Source organism: Moschus berezovskii, chromosome 5 (genome assembly GCF_049115385.1).
Source record: "Moschus berezovskii isolate FMDL1 chromosome 5, NW_MosBer_1.0, whole genome shotgun sequence".
In the NCBI taxonomy this organism is placed as follows: Eukaryota; Metazoa; Chordata; class Mammalia; order Artiodactyla; family Moschidae; genus Moschus; species Moschus berezovskii.
In genome coordinates this window covers 13279361-13304968 of record NC_142464.1, presented here as the reverse complement: position 1 = coordinate 13304968, position 25608 = coordinate 13279361, and the positions used below count along the sequence as shown (strand labels likewise).

Genomic DNA, 25608 nt, shown 5'->3' with positions numbered 1-25608 from the left:
TGGGAGAGAAGGGGGACAGAGAGGGAGTGTGTGTGTTTAATTTAGAAAATTTTTAAGCTGGATTCATTTTATATACCAAAGCTGGATTTCAAATCAACTGAATTTCCAGATTGTTAGATTCTTTCAGTACTTCCTACTTCATTGTAACCAAGGTTTGGCTTCAAAGAAAATTGGTCTATAAAATTTTTACCGCATTTTCTAGTCAAAAGTGAGAGTCCCTTGCTTCTACCAAGGCAGGGGACACTGTCTGTTACTGACCCTCTCCTTGAGAGACCAACAGAAATGTGGCAAACTTGGTAGAAACCAGGATACAGGCAAAGTAAAATCCTATTAGCAAGTCTAATGAATGCAGAATGTATTCTGTCCCTCTAGTAAGTGTTGGTTTTATTTTGTGGGAAGTACTGAATGTTCTTTACAGTAAGTGTTTGTCATTTAACTTACTGAGATGGTGAGGAGAGAAGAAGATGTGGCTGTGACAGGATACACTGAATGCAGGCTTTCACATTATTCGTTAAAATCGCCAGGCCTCACCACCTCTTAGTACAAATGCATCATCATCGAGACTGGTAGAATGGCTATCGGGCTTCATGAAGTCTAGACATCTTCATATTCATCACTTTAATTTTACCATATAATTAAGTAATGATGGACTGAAGCAAATGTATTTATAGCATATGTGAAAATCCTCGGGTAAAAATAGGATGCCGATAAATCTTCCCACATTCTAACTAACATTTGCTTGGTCTTAGGAGCATGGCATTCCTACTGACATGGGCTACGCAGTGGCCCCTCACCATTCAGGCGTCTATCCTGTACATGTTCAGCTATATGAAGCCTGGAAGAAGGTTTGGAATATTAGAATCACCAGCACTGAAGAATATCCACACCTGAAACCAGCTAGATACCGGAGGGGCTTCATCCACAAAAACATCATGGTGAGCATCTGTGGTGTGGGTAGGGCACACCACATTCTGCCAGAAAGAATGAAAGAGAAGAACAAAGTATTAAAAGCTTAACAGAGGGAAAGCTCCATGCAGCAGGAAACATAGTTTTCATATCCAAGCAAAGGATGTTTTAGTTATAGTCACTTTTTTTCAGTTCTTCAAACATAACTTTAAAGTCTTATTTTACTGACACTACTGCTAATAATCAGGCACTGATGTTAAACCACTAAGGAGACATTACATCTAACTTGCAGATAATTTATAGAGGCCATCATTTCTTCAGTTACTCAGCATGTAAAACCAACACCATCTCTCTGTATATTAACCATGCCACTCTTTTACAAGCCAAACTGTCCTCTTTACCAATGTCAGACTAAAAAAAAAATAAATAACTAACTCAGGTATTTACAAGAAGCCACATGTCCTGCATAATCATTAACAAGTCATAATGTAGAGTACAAATGAGAGATGATGTTAAGTCATTTATATCTGCTGTCAAATTCTCTCCGCAGTGTCTCTATTTGGTTTTGTGTGTTTACACTGGTGAAAAATATATATTGTCAAAATACATTGTTACTTAATACTTTGTGAGGCCTCTCAAAGTAAGTAATTAGGAAAAAAATCCTAATTTTTTCCCAAATCAGAAGATCTAAAGAGTACTGTGGTGTTAGGCATAGGTCTCCTGATTTAGACACACCTTTAGACACACATTTAGATCACACCCATATTCTGATCATCTGGGTTTTGATGGTCTGTCTACAAATCAAACTCATAAGACCTCAGATGAAACCTATTATCTTCCCTTCATTCCAGCTATTGGTCCTGCTATTCCTAATTCAGTCTCAGCGATTTGAACATTGCACTACCCACCCCATGTCCAATCAAGTCTCTACATTCCATCAACAATTCCTTCATAATATTGTAATATTCACTACCTTTCCCACAGCCTAATTCACTGCCTTGACTCTTATTCATAAACCACAGGGCTGATTCCTATTTCACCCATTTATAGATTCTATCCACCCCCTACCACACTCCATCCCATGGATGGTGCTAACCTTTTAATCCTAAAATGCTGCCTTCACCATGATCTTCCTAACCTGATTCTTTCCAGTTGTTTCCACACACCTTAACTTGCTCTGCAGGGACCTAAAAACAATTTAAACTGTCTACCTTTCTAGCTCCTATTTTCCCGTAGTTACACAGACTCACTCCAGCCAAAAAGATTTGCAGCAATATCACTGCGTCCGTGCCTTTGTCATCCTTTCAACCTTGAAATACTTTCTGACCACTCTCTACCTATTCCTATTCCATTTATTGCTCAGTATCAAGTCCCGTATCTTATATAACATAAAGCACCTTGGTGGATGTCCAGCAGCTCAACACCTAGGTCCGGCCTACACCGGTCTTATTCTCCTCTGAATTCCCATAGCATATCATCTTGTAACTCCACTGGGAACATAAAGACTTACCACATTTCAAGGTATTTGTGCCCTAACCAGAGGCTCTGAGGCTCCAGTCCTTTTGCATTATAGGGCAGTTTTTCTCTTTATTCAGTAAGGAACTGATGGAAAACCAAGACATCCCATCCTAATCCCTGGTTGTTAAATGTGACTCTCTGAAGATAGCCAGAGACCTCAAAGCAATTAGATTACAGACCTGATTATTTACTTACTCTTTCTAATGGAGATACCCACTGATAGAGACTCCCACCAATCCTCCCATCAGCCTCATGGGTGGCATTTACCAGGAACATTTATTGGCAGTTGCTCTAGATTCAGGCCTTGCTTGTGAATGCATGCTCAATCGCTCAAGACTCCTTGCGACCCTTTGGACTATTGCCCTCCAGGCTCCTCTATCCATGGGATTTTTCGGGCAAAAATACTGGAGAGGGTTGACATTTCCTCCTCTAGGAGCTCTTCCTGACTTAGGGATTAAACCCACATCTCCTTCATTGAAGGCAGATTCTTTACCCACTGAGCCGTCAGGGAAGCCCAAATTCAGGCCTTACGTATAGGATATTGGCTTTAGGTCCATTAGCAGAGATTCTTGTGATTATGGTTTTCATAACCATCTCCTAGTTAGTTAGGGTCAGCAGCTATAAGGTTTCCAGGGGCTTATCAATATATGAGAGTTTGAATTTGATAGGGTTACACTCCCAGAAACAGTTCTAGAGAGCAGAATGTCTAGAACCTCTCTTATTCCTTCTCTAAAACAAGAGAGCTATTTCAGGAAACATGGTCAGTGTCCTGTAGCACTGGAATAGGGAGCAGAGCAATGGGGTATGACCCTCCTACACGCTCATGGTCTGCTCAGCCTCCTTCGGTGGCCCACTGACCATCCTAGGGCTCACAGTGACTCTCATCCTCTCAGCAAGTGTGATCCTCCCCACAGTTGCAGGGTAAAGCCTAACACTTCCTCGTCCCTCTGTTCAAATACAAATAATCTGAGAAATAAATGAGGTTCAAGTATCTTTTCACTTCTCTCTCTCTCTATTGCATAGAATCAGCTAGATAATCAAGTCCCAAAGTTGGCTCTTTATGTTACCACAGTTTTTCAAGAAAGATATTCAAATTAAATCCTAAAAGTGATTCATAATCATGCATATTTAAAATGTAGAACTAACCTGGCATTTAATTGAAAGTGAAAGTGAAATCGCTCAGTCGTGTCCGACTCTGCGACCCCATGGACTGTAGCTTACCAGGCTCCTCCGTCCGTGGGATTCTCCAGGCAAGAGTACTGGAGTGGGTTGCCGGTTCCTTCTCCAGGAGATCTTCCCAACCCAGGGATCAAACCTGGGTCTCCCACATTGCGGGCAGACGCTTTACCATCTGAGCCACCAGGGAGGCATTTCATTATTTAGCTTTGGGATAATTCTCTCTACCTCCCATACACTTTAAATCCTTCTTGAATATAAAGGATATACCATTGTGTTCTCCCACCTGGACTTGCATAGAATTTTGAATTGGTATTTGTGAAATAAATAACTGCTATTTCCAGGAAATTGTATTTCCATGAGTTATTAAGGAATATATTTGATTCGGTTAGAATATTTTTGCACTTAGTTCTTTTTTGTTGTTGATTTTGTGTATAACATTATGATAATATATAATGCTTTTAAACATAAACATCATCAGAGCTAATACTCCGCAATTAAACTGAAGTTCTCTGAATGATCTCATCAAGATAAAATAGCTTCTAAGGATATAACTTTAACCAATTTACCAAAATAAATAGGATATATTCAGTTTTGATTTACACAGCAATATATAATATATTGACTGAGCTGAGAATCATGTTTTCTAAGAAAACTTTCAAGGACTACATTGAAATTTATTATAATGCACATTCAAATGAAAGAAAAAGAGCCAGTATATTTCTATGGAATTGCAAAGCATGGGGAGTCCTGTAAAGTAATATTTTGACAACACTAACTGAACCAACTGTGCTTTAAGAATCAAGACAGAAAAAACTGAAGATTGATTGCTTAGGACAATAAGCTGGAGACTTGCCTATTTAAAATTCTGTAAAACTTGTATCTCTCCTAAATATTTTCATTTATTTTCTACCACTTCAAGTGAATAATGACAAATGCAGATCATAAAGAAGTCATTAAATAAAATTTAGCTAAAGATTATACTATCTTGCACAGCTTTGCTCACCCTTTTAAAATTATACTGCCATTTTACCAGGAAAGCTGTTAAGAATTTGAAGAAAAAAAAATCCTTATCACAAATATGTGTAATTGAAATAAATATGGCTTTTATATACAAAAGATAAAAAGAATACTTTTTACTAAGTGACCTTTTTATCATTTTGTTTGTGATACATTACAAAAATTGCTAACCACATGCATAATTTCTTTCTTTCTTTTGGAACTGGCAGTCTTCAGACTTAGAATTTGGGGCAGTTACTACAACCTACAGTGGTCCTTTCAGAGTAGAGCCGAAACTATGACTTGTGTCTCAAATGTTTGTTCTAATTTAAAATGTTATTTCCTAAGAATCATATTAAGTTACTGATTGACTTCATTTTCTAATGCATGCGTAGAATTTGATAGAAGTATTATCCTTAAATTTTTTGCCTACTAGAATTACAACGTATAGCACAGGCAAATCCAATACTTTTTAAATTTCATTTTTACTTTTTTTGTTTTATTTCATAAAGTGCTGGAACATACTAGGTTTCATAACAGAAGTAATGACTTGGAGATTTAAAATAGATAAGTGGCTAAAATAATTCAAAGTCTGTCTTAGTTTTCACATATTTCTTCCACTGTCTTCAGTATTCCTCCTATAGTGATGTCATCCCCACTTTCCAGATTATGAAGGATTTGGGGGATGAAGGACTCAGAGATAAAGAATCCACCACAGTGCAGGAGACTCGGGTTCGATCCCTGGGTTGGGAAGATCCCCTGGAGAAGGAATTGCAGCCCATTTTGGTATTCTTACCTGGGAAATCCCACAGACAAAGGAGCCTGTCAGGCCATAGTCCATGGGGTCGCGAGAGTTGGACATGACTTGGCAACTAAACCACCACAGTAAAGAGATGAATAATGACATCAACTTTATCTTCCATGAGGGAAGAAGCTATGTCAGCATATTAATTGGTTGAAGGGAACTTTTTCCTTAATTGTCCATTCTTCCTTCAGGTTCTTCCAAGACAAACCTGTGGGCTTTTCACTCACACAATTTTCTATAAAGAATATCCAGGAGGTCCAAAAGAGCTGGACAAGAGTATCCAGGGAGGCGAACTTTTCTTCACTGTGGTCCTCAACCCAGTAAGTACTTTGAGCTTTTCCCCAAATAGATAATGAAAAATGACAAAACAGATGAAAAACAGGCCAAGGTTTTGGTAGTTCATCAGCCAAATCAATATGAAGTTTCAGTTATAAAACAGTAATTAATAACTAAATGGAACCACATTTAGTAATGGGGGCAAACTAATTCTTCAAGTAGTAAGGAGATGAGGAACTTACAGAAGAACCAAGGAAGTGCTCTAGCAAACCCTTCTCTGCATGGAAAGAGATCAAAATTCAGATATTCTTGCTTTTATGCAGAATAAAATTTTCGCCTATAAAACTCTTCTGTTCTTAATGGGACCAGTTTTTCATTTAGGTGACTATACCTCTAATTTTTTCTGACTTAAAGTAAAAGCAGAAGTGAAATGGGACAGGAATTAGATAAGCAAATATGGTTATTGCTAGAACATTCACATTAGATCTTGTTTTGCTCTGTCTCAGGCCAGGGCAGAGCAGCCTGTTTTGTTGGGCTACTACTATTCTTTCTCCTTTATTTCTTAATACCAAGGTGCCATCTCCCAAAGGAATCATTTGTATTTATTTCTGTTTGAGGCAAGTGTCATAGAGTTTATGAGAAATAACTAATTGAAGTAAGGTGTATAAGGAAAAGAAGGGATTTTTATTTCCCTCCTGAAAATCACTGATATAAAATGTAAAGCTGTATTTATTTATAGTAAATTTGTCCCTAATGTCAGCAATATTCAAGATTTTTTTTTTAATGTAATTTTCCAAATGGGAAAAAAATTCTAAGAACCCTCTCTTGACCTTAATTTTACCAGTCTTGCAATCAAAATTACAGATATTTTTCATTGTCTACTAGTATTCAATAGCTATCTATTTTTCAGCTTCTAGAAAATGAGATAGAAGTAAGTAAGGGTAACTCATCTTTGGGCAAAATCAGCACATATATCCAAAAATCACTATAGTCTGAATTTGTATGGCATTTGGCCTTTTGGAAGCTTATTAACCTTCCTACTGGCCAAAATATAAATAATTCTGATTTATATATCAGAAATAACCTGGTTCTTCTATCTTCTTTACAAATAGAAGTCTCTTTGGAATCATCTCATATGGTTTTTTCTTTATTTCCCTCAATTCAACCCAAAGAGTTAAACCAATGCCTGACTGTGAACTGAAAACTCAGTTAAAATATTCTTAATATGGTAACATTATCACCATAATTTTAAGACTCCTTAATCTATAATCTGTAAAATTCTAATGTTTTCTATTTCCTTTTATCAAAAAGCAATACGACTGTGAACAGGTAATCATTTATTTGATTTTTTTAAACAACAGTTGCTTTGGCGCTTAAGAAATTCTTAGTAGTATTGCAATTTCAGAACTTTCTAAACCAAATTAGTTGTATTTAACATAGAAGAATTCAAAACTAGATCATTCATGACCAATTGTTGTTGTTGTTCAGTTGCTAAGTTGTGTCTGACTCTTTGTGACCCCCATGAACTGCAGCATGACAGATTTTCCTATCTTTCACTATCTCCCAGAGTTTGCTCAAACTCATGTCCATTGGGTTGGTGATGCCATTCAACCATCTCATCCTCTGTCACCCCCTTCTCCTCTTGCCTTCAATCTTTCCCAGTATTGGTGCTTCAGCTTCAGCATCAGTCCTTCCAATGATCATTCAGGGTTGATTTCCTTGAGGATTGACTGGTTTGATCTCCATGCAGTCCAAGGGACTCTCAAGAGTCTTCTCCAACACCATAGTTCAAAAGCATCAATTCTCCAGTACTCAGCCTTTTTTATGGTCCAATTCTCACATCCACACATGACTACTGGAAAAACCATAGCTTTGACTATATGGACCTTTGTCAGCAACGTGATGTCTCTACTTTTTAATACACTGTCTAGATTTGTCATAGCTTTTCTTCCAAGGAGAAGTGTCTTTTAATTTCATGGCTTCAGTCACTGTCCACAGTGATTTTGGAGTCCAGGAAAATAAAATCTGTCACCGTTTCCACTTTTTTCCCATCAATTTGCCATGAAGTGATGGGACCAGATACCATGATCTTCATTTTTTGAATGTTAAGCTTTAAACCAGGTTTTTCACTCTCCTCTTTCACCCTCATCAAGAAGCTCTTTAGTTCCTCTTTGTTTTCTGCCATTAGGGTGGTATCATCTGCAAATCTGAAGCTGCTGATATTTCTCCTAGAGATCTTCATTCCAGCTTGGGATTCATCCAGCCCAACAGTTCACCTGATGTACTCTGTAAATAGGCAGGGTGATAAGATACAGCCTTAATGTACTCCTTTCCCAATTTGGAACCAGTCCATTATTCCATGTCCAGTTCTAGCTGTTGCTTCTTGACCTGAATACAGGTTTCTAAGGAGGCAGGTAAGGTGGTTTGATATTCGCATCTCTTTAAGAATTTTCCAAAGTTTGTTGTGATCCACGTAGTCTAAGGCTTTAGTCAATGAGGCAGAAATAGATTTTTTTTTTTAACTCCCTTGCTTTTTTATGATCCAACCAATGTTGGCAATTTGACTTCTGGTTCCTCTGCCTTTTCTAAATCTAGCTTATACATCTGGAAATTCTCAGTTCATATACTGTTGAAGCCTAGCTTGAAGGATATTGAGTATTACCTTGCTGCTGCTGCTGCTGCTGCTGCCAAGTCACTTCAGTCGTGTCCGACTCTGTGTGACCCTATAGATGTGAAATTAGCACAATTGTACAGGAGTTTGAACATTCTCTGGCATTTCCTTGGGATTGAAATGAAAACTGACCTTTTCTAGTCCTGTGCCCACTGCTGAGTTTTCCAAATTTGCTAGCATATTGACAGCAGTACTTTAACAGCATCATATTTTAGGATTTTTAAATCCTCAGCTGGAATTCCAACACCTCCACTAGCTTTGTTCATAGTAAGGCTTCCTAAGGCCTATTAGACTTCACCCACCAGGATGTCTGGCTCTAGGTGAGTGACCACACCATGGCGGTTATCTCAGTCATTAAGACCTTTTTCTTACAGTTCTTCTGTATATTCTTGCCACTTCTTAATCTCTTCTACTTCTGTTAGATCTCTGCCATTTCTGTCCTTTATTGTGCCCATCTTTGTATGAAATGTTCCCTTGGTATCTCCAATTTCCTTGAGAGATCTTGAGTCTTTCCCATTTTATTGTTTCCTCTATTTCTTTGCATTGGTCATGTCCAGCATATTTACAAATATTTATTTTTTACTAATTAAAAACTGTATTATTATCTTAACTGAAAAAAATATCATAGTAAAGCTTATGTTAATCGTGAATACTAATTTGGACTAAACTAACTGAACAAACCCTTCAAATGTTTAGCAAAGTTTGCTACTTTTCAGGCCTTTATCAATAACCTTTGGCAAATTTGTCTTGCTGAGGAGATTCACAGGGAATAAACAGGAGAAAGAACTTCCCAAAACCTGTTCTTTTCTGATTCAGAAAACCTTCAGTAGACAGTTACTTTCAGATAAATCCTGGGATTCAAAATAAATGACAGACCTTGTTAGATACCAAAATATATTCAAGGAATCCAAATTAACTTCATCTGGCACGCAAATTCCAATTTTTGGAAGCAACTGTAGTTCCCTAGAGACTTGTGGTTAAGAAGCGCACTTCTAGACTCAGCCCACGTCTTAGCCAAGGAAAGACTACTATCATTAGTTAGTGAGGCCTGCCTTGCAGAACAGAGTGAGGAGTGTTTCCCACGGCTTGTTTCCCATGAATTCTCCATCCCAAAATAAAATGTCTGGATAAAGTTTGTGTTAAAATTAAGAAAGGTCCTAACTATATAACACACAGAACTCTGCTCAGTGTTGCGTGGCAGCCTGGATATGGAAGGGGAGTTTGGGGCAGAAGGAATATATGTATGTGTATTGCCAAGTCCCTTTGCTGTTCACCTGAAACTATTACAACATTGTTAACTGGCTATACCCCAATGCGAAATAAAGAGTTTTTTAAAAAAAGAAAAGAAAATGAAAGGTCCAGGCACAAGTAGGCATGCTAGTAATTTAGCACATGACACTCTTTAAGGACTGAATTAGCATGAGTAAATCTGATAGAATCAAGTAGTTATTAGCTACAGGAAAGAAAACAATTTTAATTATACCAGATTTAAAAGATAGTGATACTCCAGACCTCGATAAGAAGTAGTATTTCATATGTGAATGAACAAAATTTATTGTCCAACAATGGGGTAGGAGTACTACAAGAGCAAATTATGTTCCCCCCATAATGGAATACATTCAGCCACTAAAAAATACATTGTATAATAATTTTTAATGACATAGAAAATATTTATATTTAATGAAAAAATAAGTTATTCGAAAACTAGATGTGAGCATGCAAATAAACTAGAATGAATTCAGCAGAATGTTAACAATGGTTGCCCTAGATCATAAGATTAAAGATGATTTTTGCTCATTTGCCTAATTTTTATAGGTCTACATTGAACATGTATACTCTTAAAACCAGCACACACACATAAAATGTTATGTTAAAGACAACAATAATAAAGAATTATGTAATGCTAACAGTGAAGGATATAAAATGTAATTATTTATTTAGTGATATATCAGAGGAAGAATTAGTATTCACTCATTCCAGTTGTTCCCTGTCTGTCCCATATGTCACCTAACACCTGCCTCGCTGCACAGTTATTTGTGTACATATATAATAGCACCTTTTCTCCTATATGAAGGGACATTCTTGCAGAATGATCGATGTGTGTTTCATTTTTGTGCTTCCAGTGGTATCTGGATTAATGTTTTAAATCTAGTAAGAGGTCACTAAATGTTTTCTAAATGATTAACTAAACACAAGAATAGCTATGTTTTAGGGGCATTGCTTGACTTAGGGGCATATCCAAATGTGAGTAACAACAAGCCTGGTTTTAATAAAACTACATTCTAGCAGATTCTCTGCTTTCAAGACAAAGAAATTCAGGATCCAGGAAATTTTTACGGGGCCCTAAATGTTTGGCAGGTTTTTACAAGTGATGATGAATTAGCCTGACATGGAACAATGGATAATTAAAGCTGGAAAAAAACACAAAATTCCTCTACTTGATCATCCAATTTTAGACTCATGCCTGTGTTTTTCTGAAGAGAAAAGGTTCTGAAGAGAACCTCAGCCTTCGTGACGCTGGGTTCAGTGCTTCCAGCACTGCAACACACTGCTTCTGCACTCCTGGGTAAACTGGCCTTAATGTGATGCACATCACGACTTAATAGGACTCAGTTACCAGGTACCAGGAAAATGTACGAATGGCTTAAAATTTCTGGCCATTATCTAGAAAAAGCAACCCATTTTTTGAGTGAAAAACAAAAAATAAGTGCTTTTGAAAAAAAGCTATAATAAGCAGTTATAGCTAAGGAAAAATGTCAAATGTAGTTTTAAAGAACTGTGAATAATAAACTATATATTTTGTCTTAAAACAATAAATCTTATTGATATTACATATAAAAAAACATTTAAAACAATTTTTGTTCTATTAAATTTAAACTTTTAAATTTGCAAAGCCAAAAGACACTTTATTTCATTTGTTTCCTACTTTCCATATTAGCCCTATTTTTCTATCAGTGTTCTTCATGACTAACTGGTATTATATAGAAACTTGCCACTGTGAAATTAAGAATAATCCAAGAAAGCATGATCAAATCTTTCTGATTCTACAATTAAGAAAAACAGGAACATTGTAAATTCTCAACTCATTAAAATAGATATTTTTAAGAAATTAGATATTAAAGAAATTAATATTATGTTATTCTTTAATCCTTTAATAGTTTCACATAACTTATAGGATAAACAAACAAAAAATCTTTAACTTGGAAAAGTTAAGCCTGGCTCCTACACACCTTTATGGTTTCTTTTTTCAATAATCTCATATATCCACCTTTCACTCCACGCGTAAAGAAGAATCTGTAGTTCCCTACACAGGACCTGTTATCTCATTCTGTGCCTTCAAGTGCCTCTACCTCAGGCTGGCATACCTTCCAGAAAAATCTGAGCTTATTTATCATCTTTTTATAGAAAAATTCCCCACCTCTCCAGTTTCTCTTCTGTGTTCTTATAGAACACGGCATGACCAAAACATAACTTGCCCCTAATAGTGTAATCAATTATCTTTCTCATCCAATAGTTTGTGCATTCCTTAATAGAAAGCATCATTTTTATTCTATTTTTTAATCGATATATTGCAAAATTTTGTTGCATGGTAGACTCAGTAAATGACAGTGGATTACCATACATGCATATATGTATACTGTCTTTGAATCTGAAGAAAAATCTAGGTGCCTTGGAAATACCTACTCACAGAATTCATTTGACTCAAGAGTTTGCATTACTGTGCTTTTATTTCTCCCAACATGCCATTCAGGGATATCCTTTTGAAAGTCATTAACTTTATGAAAGGGCTTCCCTTATGGATCAGCTGGTAAAGAATCTGCCTGCAACGCGGGAGACCTAGGTTCGATCCCTGGGTTGGGAAGATCCCCTGGAGAAGGGAAAGGCTACCCACTCCAGCATTCTGACCTGGAGAATTATATACAGTCCATGGGGTCGTATATAATGCTCAAACTACCGCACAAGTGCACTCATCTCACACGCTAGCAAAGTAATGCTCAAATTCTCCAAGCCAGGCTTCAACAATACGTGAACCATGAACTTCCAGATGTTCAAGCTGGTTTTAGAAGAGGCAGAGGAACCAGAGATCAAATTGCCAACATCTGCTGGATCATCGAAAAAGCAAGAGAGTTTTAGAAAAAACATCTATTTCTGCTTTATTGACTATGCCAAAGCCTTTGACTGTGTGGATCACCATAAACTATGGAAAATTCTGAAAGAGATGGGAATACCAGACCACCTGACCTGCCTCTTGAGAAATCTGTATGCAGGTCAGGAAGCAACAGTTAGAACCGGACATGGAACAACAGACAGGTTCCAAATAGGGAAAGGAGTATGTCAAGGCTGTATTTTTGTCACCCTGCTTATTTAACTTATATGCAGAGTACATTATGAGAAATGCTGGGCTGGATGAAGCACAAGCTGGAATCAAGATTGCCAGGAGAAATATCAATAACCTCAGATATGCAGATGACACCACCCTTATGACAAAGGTGAAGAGGAACTAAAAAGCCTCTTGATGAAACTGAAAGAGGAGAGTAAAAAAGTTGGCTGAAAGCTCAACATTCAGAAAACTAAGACCATGGCATCCAGTCCCATCACTTCATGGCAAATAGATGGAGAAACAGTGGAAACAGTGGCAGACTTTATTTTTTGGGCTCCAAAATCACTGCAGATGGTGACTGCAGCCATGAAATAAAAAGATGCTTACTCCTTGGAAGAAAACTTATGACCAACCTAGATAGCATATTAAAAAGCAGAGACATTACTTTGCCAACAAAGATCTGTCTAGTCAAAGCTATGGTTTTTCCAGTAGTCATGTATGGATGTGAGAGCTGGACTATAAAGAAAGCTGAGCACTGAAGAACTGATGCTTTTGAACTGTGGTGTCAGAGAAAACTCTTGAGAGTCCCTTGGACTGCAAGGAGATCCAACCAGTCCATCCTAAAGGAAATCAGTTCTGAATATTCACTGGAAGGACTGATTTTGAAGCTGAAACTCCAATACATTGGCCACCTGATGCAAAGAACTGATTCATATGAAAAGACTGTGATGCTAGGAAAGATTGAAGGCAGGAGGAGAAAGAGACAACAGAGGATGAGATGGTTGGATGGCATCACCGACTCAATGGACATGAGTTTGAGTAAACTCCAGGAGTTGGTGATGGACAGGCTGATGGACAGCTGGTGATGCAACCTGGAGTGCTATAGTCCATGGGGTCGCAAAGAGTCGGACACAACTGAGCGACTGAACTGAACTGAACTTTATGAAAAGATGGTCAGTTTCATGCACAGGAAGAAAAACCCAAGGTTAAAGATACTGAGATACCATTTCTTATCCACCATATTGTCAAAAATTCAAAAGACTAATAAAATATTGTGTTAATAAGGCTGTGGGAAAACAGATATTCTCATATATCATAGTGGTGCAAAGTGGTGCAACCTCTAAGGAGAGGATGTGAAATGTTACAGCCACTGTGGAAAACAGAATGGAGTTTCCTGAAAAAATTAAAAATAGGACTGCCATATGTAGGACTACCATATGGTCCAGTCTGGAGAAGGGCATGGCAGCTCGGTCCAGTATTCTTGCCTGGAGAATCCCATGGACAGAGCCTGGTGGGCTACAGTCCATAGGGTCACAAAGAGTCAGACATGATTGGAATGACTTAGCATACATATGATCCAGCAATCTTACTTTCGGATATTTGTCCAAAAGAATTGAAAATGAGATCTTAAAGAGATACTGGCTGTCCTATGTTTGCTGCAGCATTATTTGCATTAGACAAGAAATGTCCTTTGACAGATGAATGAAGAAAGAAAATATATATGCACAGTGGAATATTATTCAGCCTTAAAAAGGAAGAAAATCCTGTAATAGGCTATAACATGAATGAAATTTGAGGACAGTATATGCTAAGTGAAATGAGCCAGTCACAAAAGGACAAATACTGCATAAATACATTTCTTGAGGTGTCTAAAGTAGTCAGACTCGTAGAAACAAAGTAGAATGGTGGCTGCCAGGGGCTAGAGGGAGAAGAAAATGGAGTGTTGCTCTTCAGTGGGTACAGAGTTCTAACTATGCAAGATGAGAAGTTCTAGACATCTACTGTACAACCATGTGTACATACTATACTGCACATTAAATAATTTGCTAAGAGGGTAGATTTCATGTTTTTTACCACATTTTTTCTAAAAGTGAAAGAACTTTAAAAGATACCTTTTTATCTTTTTGACAGTACATTTTTTAAAGGGGGAAGTTGGATTTTTTGGTCTCTTTGTATCCCCCAGAATTTGTCCCAGCTGTGATTTTTTTAATATTTATTTTTATTTATTTATTTGGCTGTGACACATCTTAATTGTGGCATGTGGGATCCTCAATCATTGTGGCATGTGGCATCCCTGGTTTCAGCATGCAAATACTTAGTTCCAGCATGTAGGATCCAGATCCCCAACAAGGGATTGAACTCACACCCCCTGCATTGGAAGCATGGAGTCCCAGCCACTGGACCACCAGATAAATCCCTTGACAGTACATTTTAACCATGAATTTAGTCATGTAAAAACAATCTCACAAGTCCAAAATCTGGTATATTCTATAAAACAAATGTCCTGGAGTTTTCAAAAAAAAATATCATGTTTGAAAAAATTAAAGAAGAGGGATCATTCTAGTTTCAGTTCAGTTCAGTTCAGTCACTCAGTCGTGTCCAATTCTTTGCAACCCCATGAATCGCAGCACGCCAGGCCTCCCTGTCCATCACCAACTCCCAGAGTTCACTCAAACTCATGTCCATAGAGTCAGTGATGCCATCCAGCCATCTAATCCTCTGTCGTCCCCTTCTCCTCCTGCCCCCAATCCCTCCCAGCATCAGGGTCTTTTCCAGTGAGTCAACTCGTCGCATGAGGTGGCCAAAGTGGAGTTTCCGCTTTAGCATCAGTCCTTCCAATGAACACCCAGGACTGATCTCCTTTAGAATGGACTGGTTGGATCTCCTTGCAGTCCAAAGGGACTCTCAAGAGTCTTCTTCAATACCACAGTTCAAAAGCATCAATTCTTCGGCGCTCAGCTTTCTTCACAGTCCAACTCTCACATCCATACATGACCACTGGAAAAACCATAGCCTTGACTATTATAGTTTAAAAGAAACTAAAAGATATAATCTATGCTGTGCTTAGTCTCTCAGTCATGTCTGACTCTTTGCAACCCCATGGACTATAGCCTGCCAGGCTCCTCTGTCCATGGTAATTTTCTAGGCAAGAATACTGGAGTGGGTTGCCATGCCTTTCTCCAGGGGATCTTCCCAACCCTGGGATCAAACCCAGGTCTCCTGCATTGCAGGCGGATTCTTTACCATCTGAGGAAGCCCAAAAGATATATAATAACCTAATACAATTTTTAAATCTTAAGCCTTCATTCAATCCTGAATTTTTTAAAAATATATATCTATAAAAGTCATTTATCTAGTTATTATTTCTAGGTAACAAAGTGTCCTCAAAACACAATGGCTTAAAAAGAAAACAGTAATTATTTTGTCATGACTAATGGCTTCTATCAGTCAGAATTCAGGGAGGGTTGCACAGGAAGCCTGGTGGGCTGCCGTCTATGGGGTCGCACAGAGTCGGACACGACTGAAGTGACTTAGCAGCAGCAGCAGCAGCAGCAGTGTCTCTTGAGGCTGCAGTCAGATGGTGACTAGAGCTGAAAACTTGGCGGCTGGAACAGCTGCTAGCTGGCAGGGCATCTCCTCACTGTCTGGAGGCTCTTTTCTTGCTGTTTGCTTGTTTTTAATTTTTTAATTTTAATTGGATGATAATTATTTTACAATATCGCGATGACTTCTGCCATACATCACCATGAACTGGCCACAGGTATACATGTCCCCCCCTGGCCTGAACCCAGCCTCCCATCTCTCTCTCCCCACTTCCCTCTAGGTTGGCCCAGAGCCCCGGCTTTGGGTGCCCTCCATGCATCAAACTTGAACTCGCATTGGTTACCTGTTTCACATACGATAATGTATATATTTGATGCTATTCTCTCAAATCATCCCACCCTCTCCTTTGTGACCTCTCCCCCCAGCTTCTAGGGGCTTCCTCACAGCAAGAAGCCCTCAGGCACTCACACAGAACTCATCAAGTGTCAGGATGACCAATGCAGAAGCATAACTGCCTGGGATTCAGAAGTCACAGCAGCATGTCTGCTCACATGCTGCTTGCCTGCATTCAGAGGGAGGAGAATTTGATCCCACCTCTCCACAGGCGAGTGATAAAGTTCTAGAAGAGAGAGAAACTGGTGGGGCAGGGGTGAGGGGCATCTTTGGAAAATATGATTTAGCATAGACAGCTATGGAACAAACAGAGCAATTTAAATAGGAACTGGACAATAGATGATATTGAATTAATTATGTCTTCTTAGACATGATTATATTTGATTTTATAGTGTTCTTAGATGATGCATGCAAAGGATTTAGTGGCAGTGTTTTACTATCTGCAACTTATTTTCAAGTGATTTAGCAAAATAACCGGTACATTTAAGAGAGAAATAAAGAAAATACAAAACAAATGGAGTGAAATATAAGCCCTTGGAGAATAGGTAAAGGATATACAGATGTTCACTGTCCTAATTTTTTGCTTTTCTATAGGTTTATAACATGCTCCTCAAGTAACTGAGTGGGAAATACTGTAAGTCAGGTCCTATTATGTCTCTGCTCACATCTTCCAGACCTTCTTCAGTGTAGAAGCCTGACTCCTTACCGTCACCTACGGGACCCTGTGGGAACTGAACCCTTACCTCCCTGATATTATCTCCAGGCAGAGAGAGCAGCAAGTGCAAAGCCCCCATAAGTGTTCTTGGTGTGTTTTAGGAACAGCAGGTAGTTTACAATAGTCTATCTTAATTGCTGCCTCTTAAGCATCTTCTCCATAAATCTCTGTGTACACATCTCAGAGAGCTTCTCGTGTGACGTGAAGCCTCAAGCCCTGCCTACTCACTCTTTTCTTGGCTGTAGGAATTTCAGCTCTAGAAGAACTCAGTCAAAGCCAGATCAGTTCTCACTGTACCCCAAAATGCCTGAGAATTCTGTTTAGGAAAGGAAAATCAGAGCTAGCCAGGATAATGTAAGAAAGTTCTGTTACGTTCAAATTAGAATTTCACCTATTTGATATTCCCTGCAGGATGCTCGGTACTGTTTCAGTCTTACCTCCAAGGCGTATTGTATTGTATTGTAACTGAAGTTTAGAGTGTCTCAGCATTCCCTGTAGTAACTAGTAGGATCTCAACAGGGTTTTACTTTGCGGGGTTTAACGCACTGTCTTTCTTCATGGCTGCTTTCCACTAACGCTCAATGTTCTATTGGACCTCGCTTGCCTGAGGGCCCAGAGGATTGTGCCGCCTACTGCAGACCTCAGTGATGTCCTGTCTTGGATGGAGGCCCCCACAGAAGCCACATTGTCATTGCATACATTTGTTCCTGAGGTTTTGGCCTTGGGTCTCAGCAGAATTGTGGTTCTTTCTGAAGGTCATATGATACAGTCTTCAGGGGAGGTATCAGTCCCACAGATAATTGGGCCTTTTGATTTCTAAGATGAGAAGGTTGACCACATCTTTCCTTCCAAACCAGTAAACCCTGTGTTCAGTAGGGCTTGTGGGTAAACTCAGTGTGTCAGGAACTCAGCAAGATAAGGGGCCAATGAGATAATAACAAAAATACAGGTCTCTCTTTTTAGAAGTTAGATATTTAATAGATATTAGAAGTCAGGGTTCAGAAGTATTACCGGGTTATCTGAGTGCTCACTGCCCTGGCATCAGTAAAATGAGCAAACCCAGGTGAGATTGCTATCCTGGGTGAAAAATGCTAAGACTCATCTGGAGAAAACAGGACAGTGAAATGCCATGGAGGCTTGGCTAAGTGTCCTCCATACTAAAATTATAATTCTGAGATTGCCATTTTCCAGTTTGGAAAAAGCCTTTAAAAGAAATGTTCCTATCCTTTAACACTATAATTCCACCCCTAGGAATCTATTCTACATTTTTTTAAGTGCTAATTGTAATAAGAAAAGATAGTGTAAATAAATGATGTCCAACTGAAAGGAAATGTGTACATAATGTCCACTTAGGCTATTACACAGATTTAAACATTTGTGTGTACAAATAATTTGGCAATAATATGAAAAGTAAAAGATATGTATATTTATGTTAGTTGCTCAATCACGTCTGACTCTGCAACCCCATGCACCTGTCAGGCTTCTCTGTCCATGGAATTCTCCAGTCAAGAATACTGGAGTGGATTGCCATTCCCTTCTCCAGAGTATCTTCCCAACCCAGGGACCGAACCTGCATTGCAGGCAGATTCTTTACCATCTAAGCCACCAGGGAAGCCCTATATTATGTATAACTAGGATTCAAAATTATATATAAGGTATCAGAATCTTGCTGTAAAAAACTATAGATAAAAGTACTGAAAAGAAATGGATCTTTGGATGTTGAAATTTGGGTCTTTTTTCTTTCTGCTTTTCTGTATTTTATAATTTTTCTTTTAATGAATTTCCATCATCTTTTTTTAACAGATAAAGCACTGACTTTTAAAGTACTAACACAAGAGTTTCTATTAACAAAAAATGATCAAATCAGTTCAACTATGAATTACCATTTATAGAAATTATTTAAGTCAAGGTATTATATTAGGGGATTTGGTTCAACAATACTTTTTGAGCATCTAAAGTCTCTTTTTCTTCAAATTTCAAAATATTAACACCTTGTAAAATTCCATAGGATAAGTGGTGAAACACTAATATTTCTGTAATTCTGCTTTTTCCCTGTCACAACTGTATGGACTGCAGCAGGAACAAGGCGATAGGCCAGAAGGGCCCCTGAGCAGGAGAGAAAGAGACAAAGGGAACCTGCTGATCCCTTGTGCCAGGCCATGGGCACCATGCTTGTTGTGAACGTGTTAGTCACTCAGTCCAACTCTTGGAGCTCATGTGAGCTCAGGGACTGTAGCCTGCCAGGCTCCTCTGTCCATGGGATTCTCCAGGCAAGAATACTGGAGTGGATTGCCAGGCTCTTCCGGAGGGGATCTTTCTGACCAGGGATCAGACCTGTCTCCTGCATCGTAGATGGATTCTTTACCATCTGAGCCACCAGGGAAGCCCACGCTTGTCATAAGGGACTCTGTTTCATTCTAGCAGCAATTCCACGAGGTTTTGTGTATATTAACTTATTCAGTCTCAACAGCAATTCTATGAGGCACATCATAGATGAGGAAACTGAGGCTCAAAAAGATTCCCTAATTTGACCAAAGAGAAACAGTAAGAGGAAAGTCCTCATTCTTTCTCTGTCATTGGGCTTTGTTGATAGACTATCCCAGGCCCACATTCAGAGCCTTGAAGAGCCTCATTTTTAAGCAGAACTAAGCCACATGCTTAGTCTGGTTTCTCATCCTGAGGGACATACTATGCACAAACAGGAGAGAAAGAGTGCTAGAGCAATGGGAGTGGGAAATCAAAGCTGAGAAAGAAAGAAGGAGCTCACCCCCCGCAAAGAAACAAAAACACCTAATAAAAAGCACCCAAGAACTCAAAAAGCATAGCTATGCAGCAGAATAGAACAGTTTTCTGACAAAACATACAACTCGATGCAAAGCTGAGATAATTGGTATATTCAATATCATTTTATTTTTCATATACTCTGTAATACAGGAGGAATGAAGTACCTGAAAGCTCTTCTGCACAGAGATCATCCTAACTCTTCCCCAAGGGCTCTGAATGGATGAAGTGTTTGTTTTGTTTTTGTCATTCTTAAGAATCTAGTAGAAGACTTACAAACACGAGGCAATTACTAAACTGAGGCCCCTCAGAATATGCAATATCCAAATTCAGAGCTTGTTTTTTGTTTGTCTAAGTAAAAGCCAAGAATAGACTTAACAGCTACTTAGTTATTGATATGCCTTGAAATATTTTGCTAGAACAATGTAGAAGTGGAATTGAAACATCAACCAAAGCTTTGTGTGCTGCTGCAGTTTCAGTTGAACGCCGCACTTTGTATACACACAGTTTCTGTGGTTTAACTTTAGGCTGTTCTCTGTGGTCTTCCCACAGAACAGGAATGCGTCAGCAGCACAGCTCCGCTTCCTGTGTAGGCTGGAAACTGTTAACTGCAACGTTTGGAGAGCATCTCAGAGAGTTCTCTGCCATATGTTAAACTAAACTCAATATGAAAAATCATATCAATTTCCAGTTTCCCAGAGCATTAAAGAGGGGAAAAAAAGAGCTCAGGCTTTATAAATATAAAAAGCATCTGTCTGCACAGGAAATTCTACTCTGTTATTTTGCAAATCATCCCTACTTATATTTACAAGAGAAATCAGATCTGATGAAGTATATAGGAAGTAACGCACCATTTTGTTCAGAATTTTTAAATATATATTCATAACTCGGAATGGCTGGCTGGACTGTGAACTAATCAGCATTGAACAGAGCTCTCAGCAGCGCTGCCCAGCATGCTCTTAAGCATTTATGCTTCCGAGTGAAAGGAGATGGAATATTTTGATAGTGTGCTACTAACTTAAACATTTCTATCAGATGTCATTTTTGTTTAAATGCTCCCACCACTCTTCCCAATTCAGGAAGAGCATTCACAAAATGTTTGGCACAATTTTCGTTCTAATTTTTTACTTCTGCTTGACTCTCTGAGCCTTGAAAGAATTCTCTTCATAGTCACTCAACCAGTTGCAGATATCCTTGAGTTCATCTTCAGTAGCTTTCTTGAGAAATCCTTTTTTGTGACTTCCTTTCCACTTGCCTCTACATTGTCACCTCTGGTTTTGTCATTTCTTATGCTCTGATCCACCATTCCCTCATATGACTGACAGCTGAAACCTGTGACTAGAACCCTGACCATTGGTCAAGTCTACAGAGAACTCCACGTTGCCCTTATAATACTCCATATCTTCCCAGCAGTCCTTTCTCGGTTGTATATGGCTTTACACCCACTGACTCACTTCATCAATTCAGGGCTCCAACGTTTAGGCTTGATTTCAGATTGTTTTCTTGCCTCACAGAGAGTACTCAAAGACTTCCACCAAAATACTGGTGCCTTCCTGCCTCTTTTTTAATCTAAAAGCCTATCCATGTCAGTTTTACCAACTGAACTCTCTTTAACCATGAAACCATAAACATTTTCTTCCATTTTTTCTTTTCCCTATCTTTATCTTGCCTCTTTTGACTCATTGTTCACTCTTTTACTAACTTAGGGCTCCTCTTGCTCAAGGTACCATTTCTTTCCCTTCTTTTTTTCCAGTATCATTTGTTGTTAATTATTACTCATCCATCACCAAGTTTTGCCCACTTTTACTACTTTCTCTTGTTTATAAGTTGCTGTCTCTTCTACCAAGCTTTCACTTGCAGTTCCATAAATCAGCAGTCCCCAGCCTTTTTGGCATCAGGGACCAGTTTTGTGGCAGACAGTTTTTCCACAGAGTGGGATGGGGGCTGGAGGTGTTTGGTTTGGTTTCGCTCGCCTCCTGCTATGCAGCCCAGTTCCTAACTGACCACAGACCTGTGCCGGTCCATGGCCCAACATTTGGGGCCCCTGCCCTAAATAATGCTGAAAAAATATATTAATCTCTCAGTGTAGTCCTGACGCTCTAGTCTCAAGATGAAAAAATAGCACCACTTCCTCCACAAGAGTCAGAAGGAGGGCACTCATGGTACATCAATAATTTTTATTAAAGAAAATTTCTAATTTTCTAACTCCCTCAACCACTTCACTATTTGTCTCTTTCATATCCTAGTCTATGTCCACCTGAAAAGAGTGTACAGAATTCATTTCTGATGTTAACTGCTTGTATTAGCATCAGACTCCACAGGTTTCAGGGCCTGGTTCCCAAGAAAACTGCCTTCACTTCAGACACCAGCCCCAAGTGGCTGAGGGATCCCCCAGGTCTCCTGGTTACAAATTCAGGCATTCCCCTATCCCCTCAGGTTGCACAATTTGCCAGAGTGGCCCACAGACCTCAGGAAAGCACTACCATTATGATTCCAGTCTTATGATACAGGATACACAGAGCGCAGGGCCTGGGGAAGAACACTGTGCTTCTCTGCCTCTCATGGTGAGGTCAGGGCATGTCAGTGTGTTCACCAGCCGAGAGGTACCACTGACCTTCAGCGTCCAGGGTTTTCACTGGCCACATGCGAACTTAATTTCCAGCGCTCTCTTTCCTCCTTTCCTTCAGAGAAGCTCAGTTTGATATCACGTAGGTTAAAGCTCCAACCTTCTAACTACCTGAGTGCTCTTTCTGGCCTCAATTCAGTTCAGTCGCTCAGTTGTGTTCGACTCTTTGGGACCCCATGAATCGCAGCACGCCAGGCCTTCCTGTCCATCACCAACTCCCGGAGTTCACCCAAACTCATGTGCATCGAGTCGGTGATGCCATCCAGCCATCTCATCCTCTGTTGTCCCCTGCTCCTCCTGCCCCCAATCCCTCCCAGCATCAGACTCTTTTCCAATGAGTCAACTCTTTGCATGAGGTGGCCAAAGTACTGGAGTTTCAGCCTCAGCATCAGTCCTTCCAATGAACACCAAGGGCTGGTCTCCTTTAGGGATGGCTACTTGCTTTCCTAACAAAGCCCTCTCATAAAACTAGTTCTAAAGGGAATGCACATGACACAAAAAAGTTTAATGAATTGTTTTGTTACGCTTGTTATTGAAAAAGAAAATGAAACCTTTAAAAAAAAAGTATTCATCTTCTCTATGATGACTAATTTTACAAACCCCATGGTAGGCCAAGGCATACAGATATTTGGTAAAACATTATTCTAGATGTTTCTAGAAAGATATTTTTTAGATGGGATAACATTTAAGTTAGTAGGTTGACTAAAACATATTACCCTTCACAATGTGGGTTGGTCTCATCTGATCACTAAAGGCTTGAACAGAGAAGACTGACCTCCCCAGAAGAAGAGGAAATTCTGGCATACCCAACTACTATTTAAATATATATATATATATATATATATATGCATGTTAGGTCTCTTTAGTCATGTATGACTCTGTGCAACAATATTGGACTGTAGCCCGCCAGGCTCCTCTGTCCATGGGATTCTCCAGGCAAGAATACTGGAGTGGGTTGCCATGCCCTCTTCCAGGGGATCTTCCCAACCCAGGAATTGAACCCATGTCTCCTGCATCTCCTGCATTGTAGGCAGATTCTTTCCCATTGGGCCACCAGGAAAGGCCGTATTTACTCTAAGTGTACGCTATTAGCAGAATAAAGAGTGTAAGTCAAAGAACCAATCAGTTTTGACCTTTAAGTTGGTAATATTTGAGACTGTCCTTGAAAGGTGGATAGAATTTAGCCTGAAAGACACACAGGTAGAGAAGCATTCTTTGCAGAGGACAGGGATGTTAGCCCTAGAGCATGAGCATTTGCAGAATAAGGATTAGTTCCATTTTCTCCTTAGAGAGTGTATGTGGGGGAAGATAAAACTCAAGAAGGAATATGGGCCTGCTTCATCAAGGATTCTGAGTGCCAGGTAAAGGAGTTTAACTTAGTAGAAAATATGGAGTTATTATTATTTTCTAAGCAAAAGAGTTTTGCTTTAGGAAGATTTTTCTGGTGTGAGCATATGGGATATGGGCTTCCCTGGTGGCTCAGACAGTAAAGAATCTGCCTTCATTGCAGGAAACCTGGGTTCTGTCCTTGGGTCGGGAAGATTCCCTGGAGGAGAGCAGGGCAGCCCACTCCAGTATTCTTGCCTGGAGAATTCCATGGACAGAGGAGCCTGGCAGGCTACAGCCCATGGGGTAGCAAAGAGTGGGACATGACTGAGCAACTAAGCATAGCACAGCACATTTGGGATATAACAGAGCTGGGAGAAATAAAAGTGAGGAGATCATTCAGGAAGTTATTAGAGTGATTCAGGCAAAAAGTAGCAAGGCCTCACTCTTACACATTGCTAGCAGGAGTGTAAATTAGTACAGTCTCTATGAAAGGCAACTTGTTAATATCTATCAGTATTACAAATGCACGTATTAATCAAGCAATTCCCCTTGCAAGAATTCATGCTTAGATATACTTGCAAAAAAGTGAACTGATGCACACACAAGGTTATTTATAGCAGCATAAAATCACAAGGACTTATTGGATAAATTGGAGCAATCCATACAACAGAATTATAGTACATCTATACAATAAGAAAGAGGAAGTCCCTTTGTACACACATACTGAACAGTTTCCAAGATTTAAGCTTAAAAAAATCAAGACATAAAATAAAACCATGTGTTCAGTTTGCTTCCATTTGTGTTTTAAAAATAAAAAAGAGGAAGAATATATATATACATACATGGTTTTGTATACATATACTATTTCTGGAAGAACACACAAACCAGTGATACTGGTGGCTTCTTTGGGGAGGGAGGGGGAGGGGGGTTCAAGACGGGGAACACTTGTACACCCATGGTGTATTCATGTCAATGTATGGCAAAACCAATACAATATTGTAAGGTAAAAAAAATTAAAAAATAAAGAATCGAGTGGCTGAAGGACAGGAGGAGAAGAGTTTTTACTGTATACCTTCTCATGCCTTTAGAATTTTATATGAAGCAATATTACCTAACCAAAGTAAGTTTTAAAAGAAGTGAGGCCTAAAATCAGAGGGGTAGCCATAAGGTTAGAGAGATAATCAGAAGTTGGTAGTGATGGATAAACTTTTATAAAGGAAGAATGTAGACATCCAAGAACAGAAATACACCTAGTATTAGTTTGTGTGTTTAAGCAAAGAAAGAAGAAATCATGCACTGCAGCCTAAACCTTTGGGAAATATAATTACCATCCCATCTTTACAAACGAAGCACATGAATACCTGGAGGTTGACTGCTTCAACCAAACTAACACAAATGAGTGTCACAGTAGAGTTCTAAATAAAGCTTTAAATGGGAGCCATATTTATAAAAGTACAGAAAATTCCCTTCATGGTTGGAAAGGAAACCTGCCCTCCTCCCCTCTGCCCAGTAATCTACCAAATAAGGTAAATTTTCTTATTCCGCATGCACTATTCCCTAGACATTGGTGATTAATGAAACTGTTTACTAAAACCCTTGAAGTTCTTTCAAAATTCTGATCTGTATGAGATTTGTCTGATGATAATGATGATATCCAGTCAAATCATTGACCTCAGTAGAAATCAGAATCTACATTTCAAACTTTATAAGCTCATTAAATCTCCTGTTACCTCTTATGTGTAGTTCTGAGTAACTGCTACTGTGTAAA

General features: G+C 39.0%; 1 protein-coding gene across 2 annotated transcripts in view; it reads left to right on the top strand.

Annotated features, from left to right (window-relative positions):
• LOC129562086 (bifunctional heparan sulfate N-deacetylase/N-sulfotransferase 3) overlaps positions 1–25608 on the top strand; it is a 189265-nt gene that overhangs the window by 111506 nt on the left and 52151 nt on the right. For both annotated transcript variants that reach the window (XM_055435036.2, XM_088836150.1), the window contains exons 5-6: positions 750–935; positions 5596–5724. In XM_055435036.2, coding sequence (XP_055291011.1) covers positions 750–935; positions 5596–5724 — 315 coding nt within the window. The remainder of the gene's footprint in view (positions 1–749; positions 936–5595; positions 5725–25608) is intronic.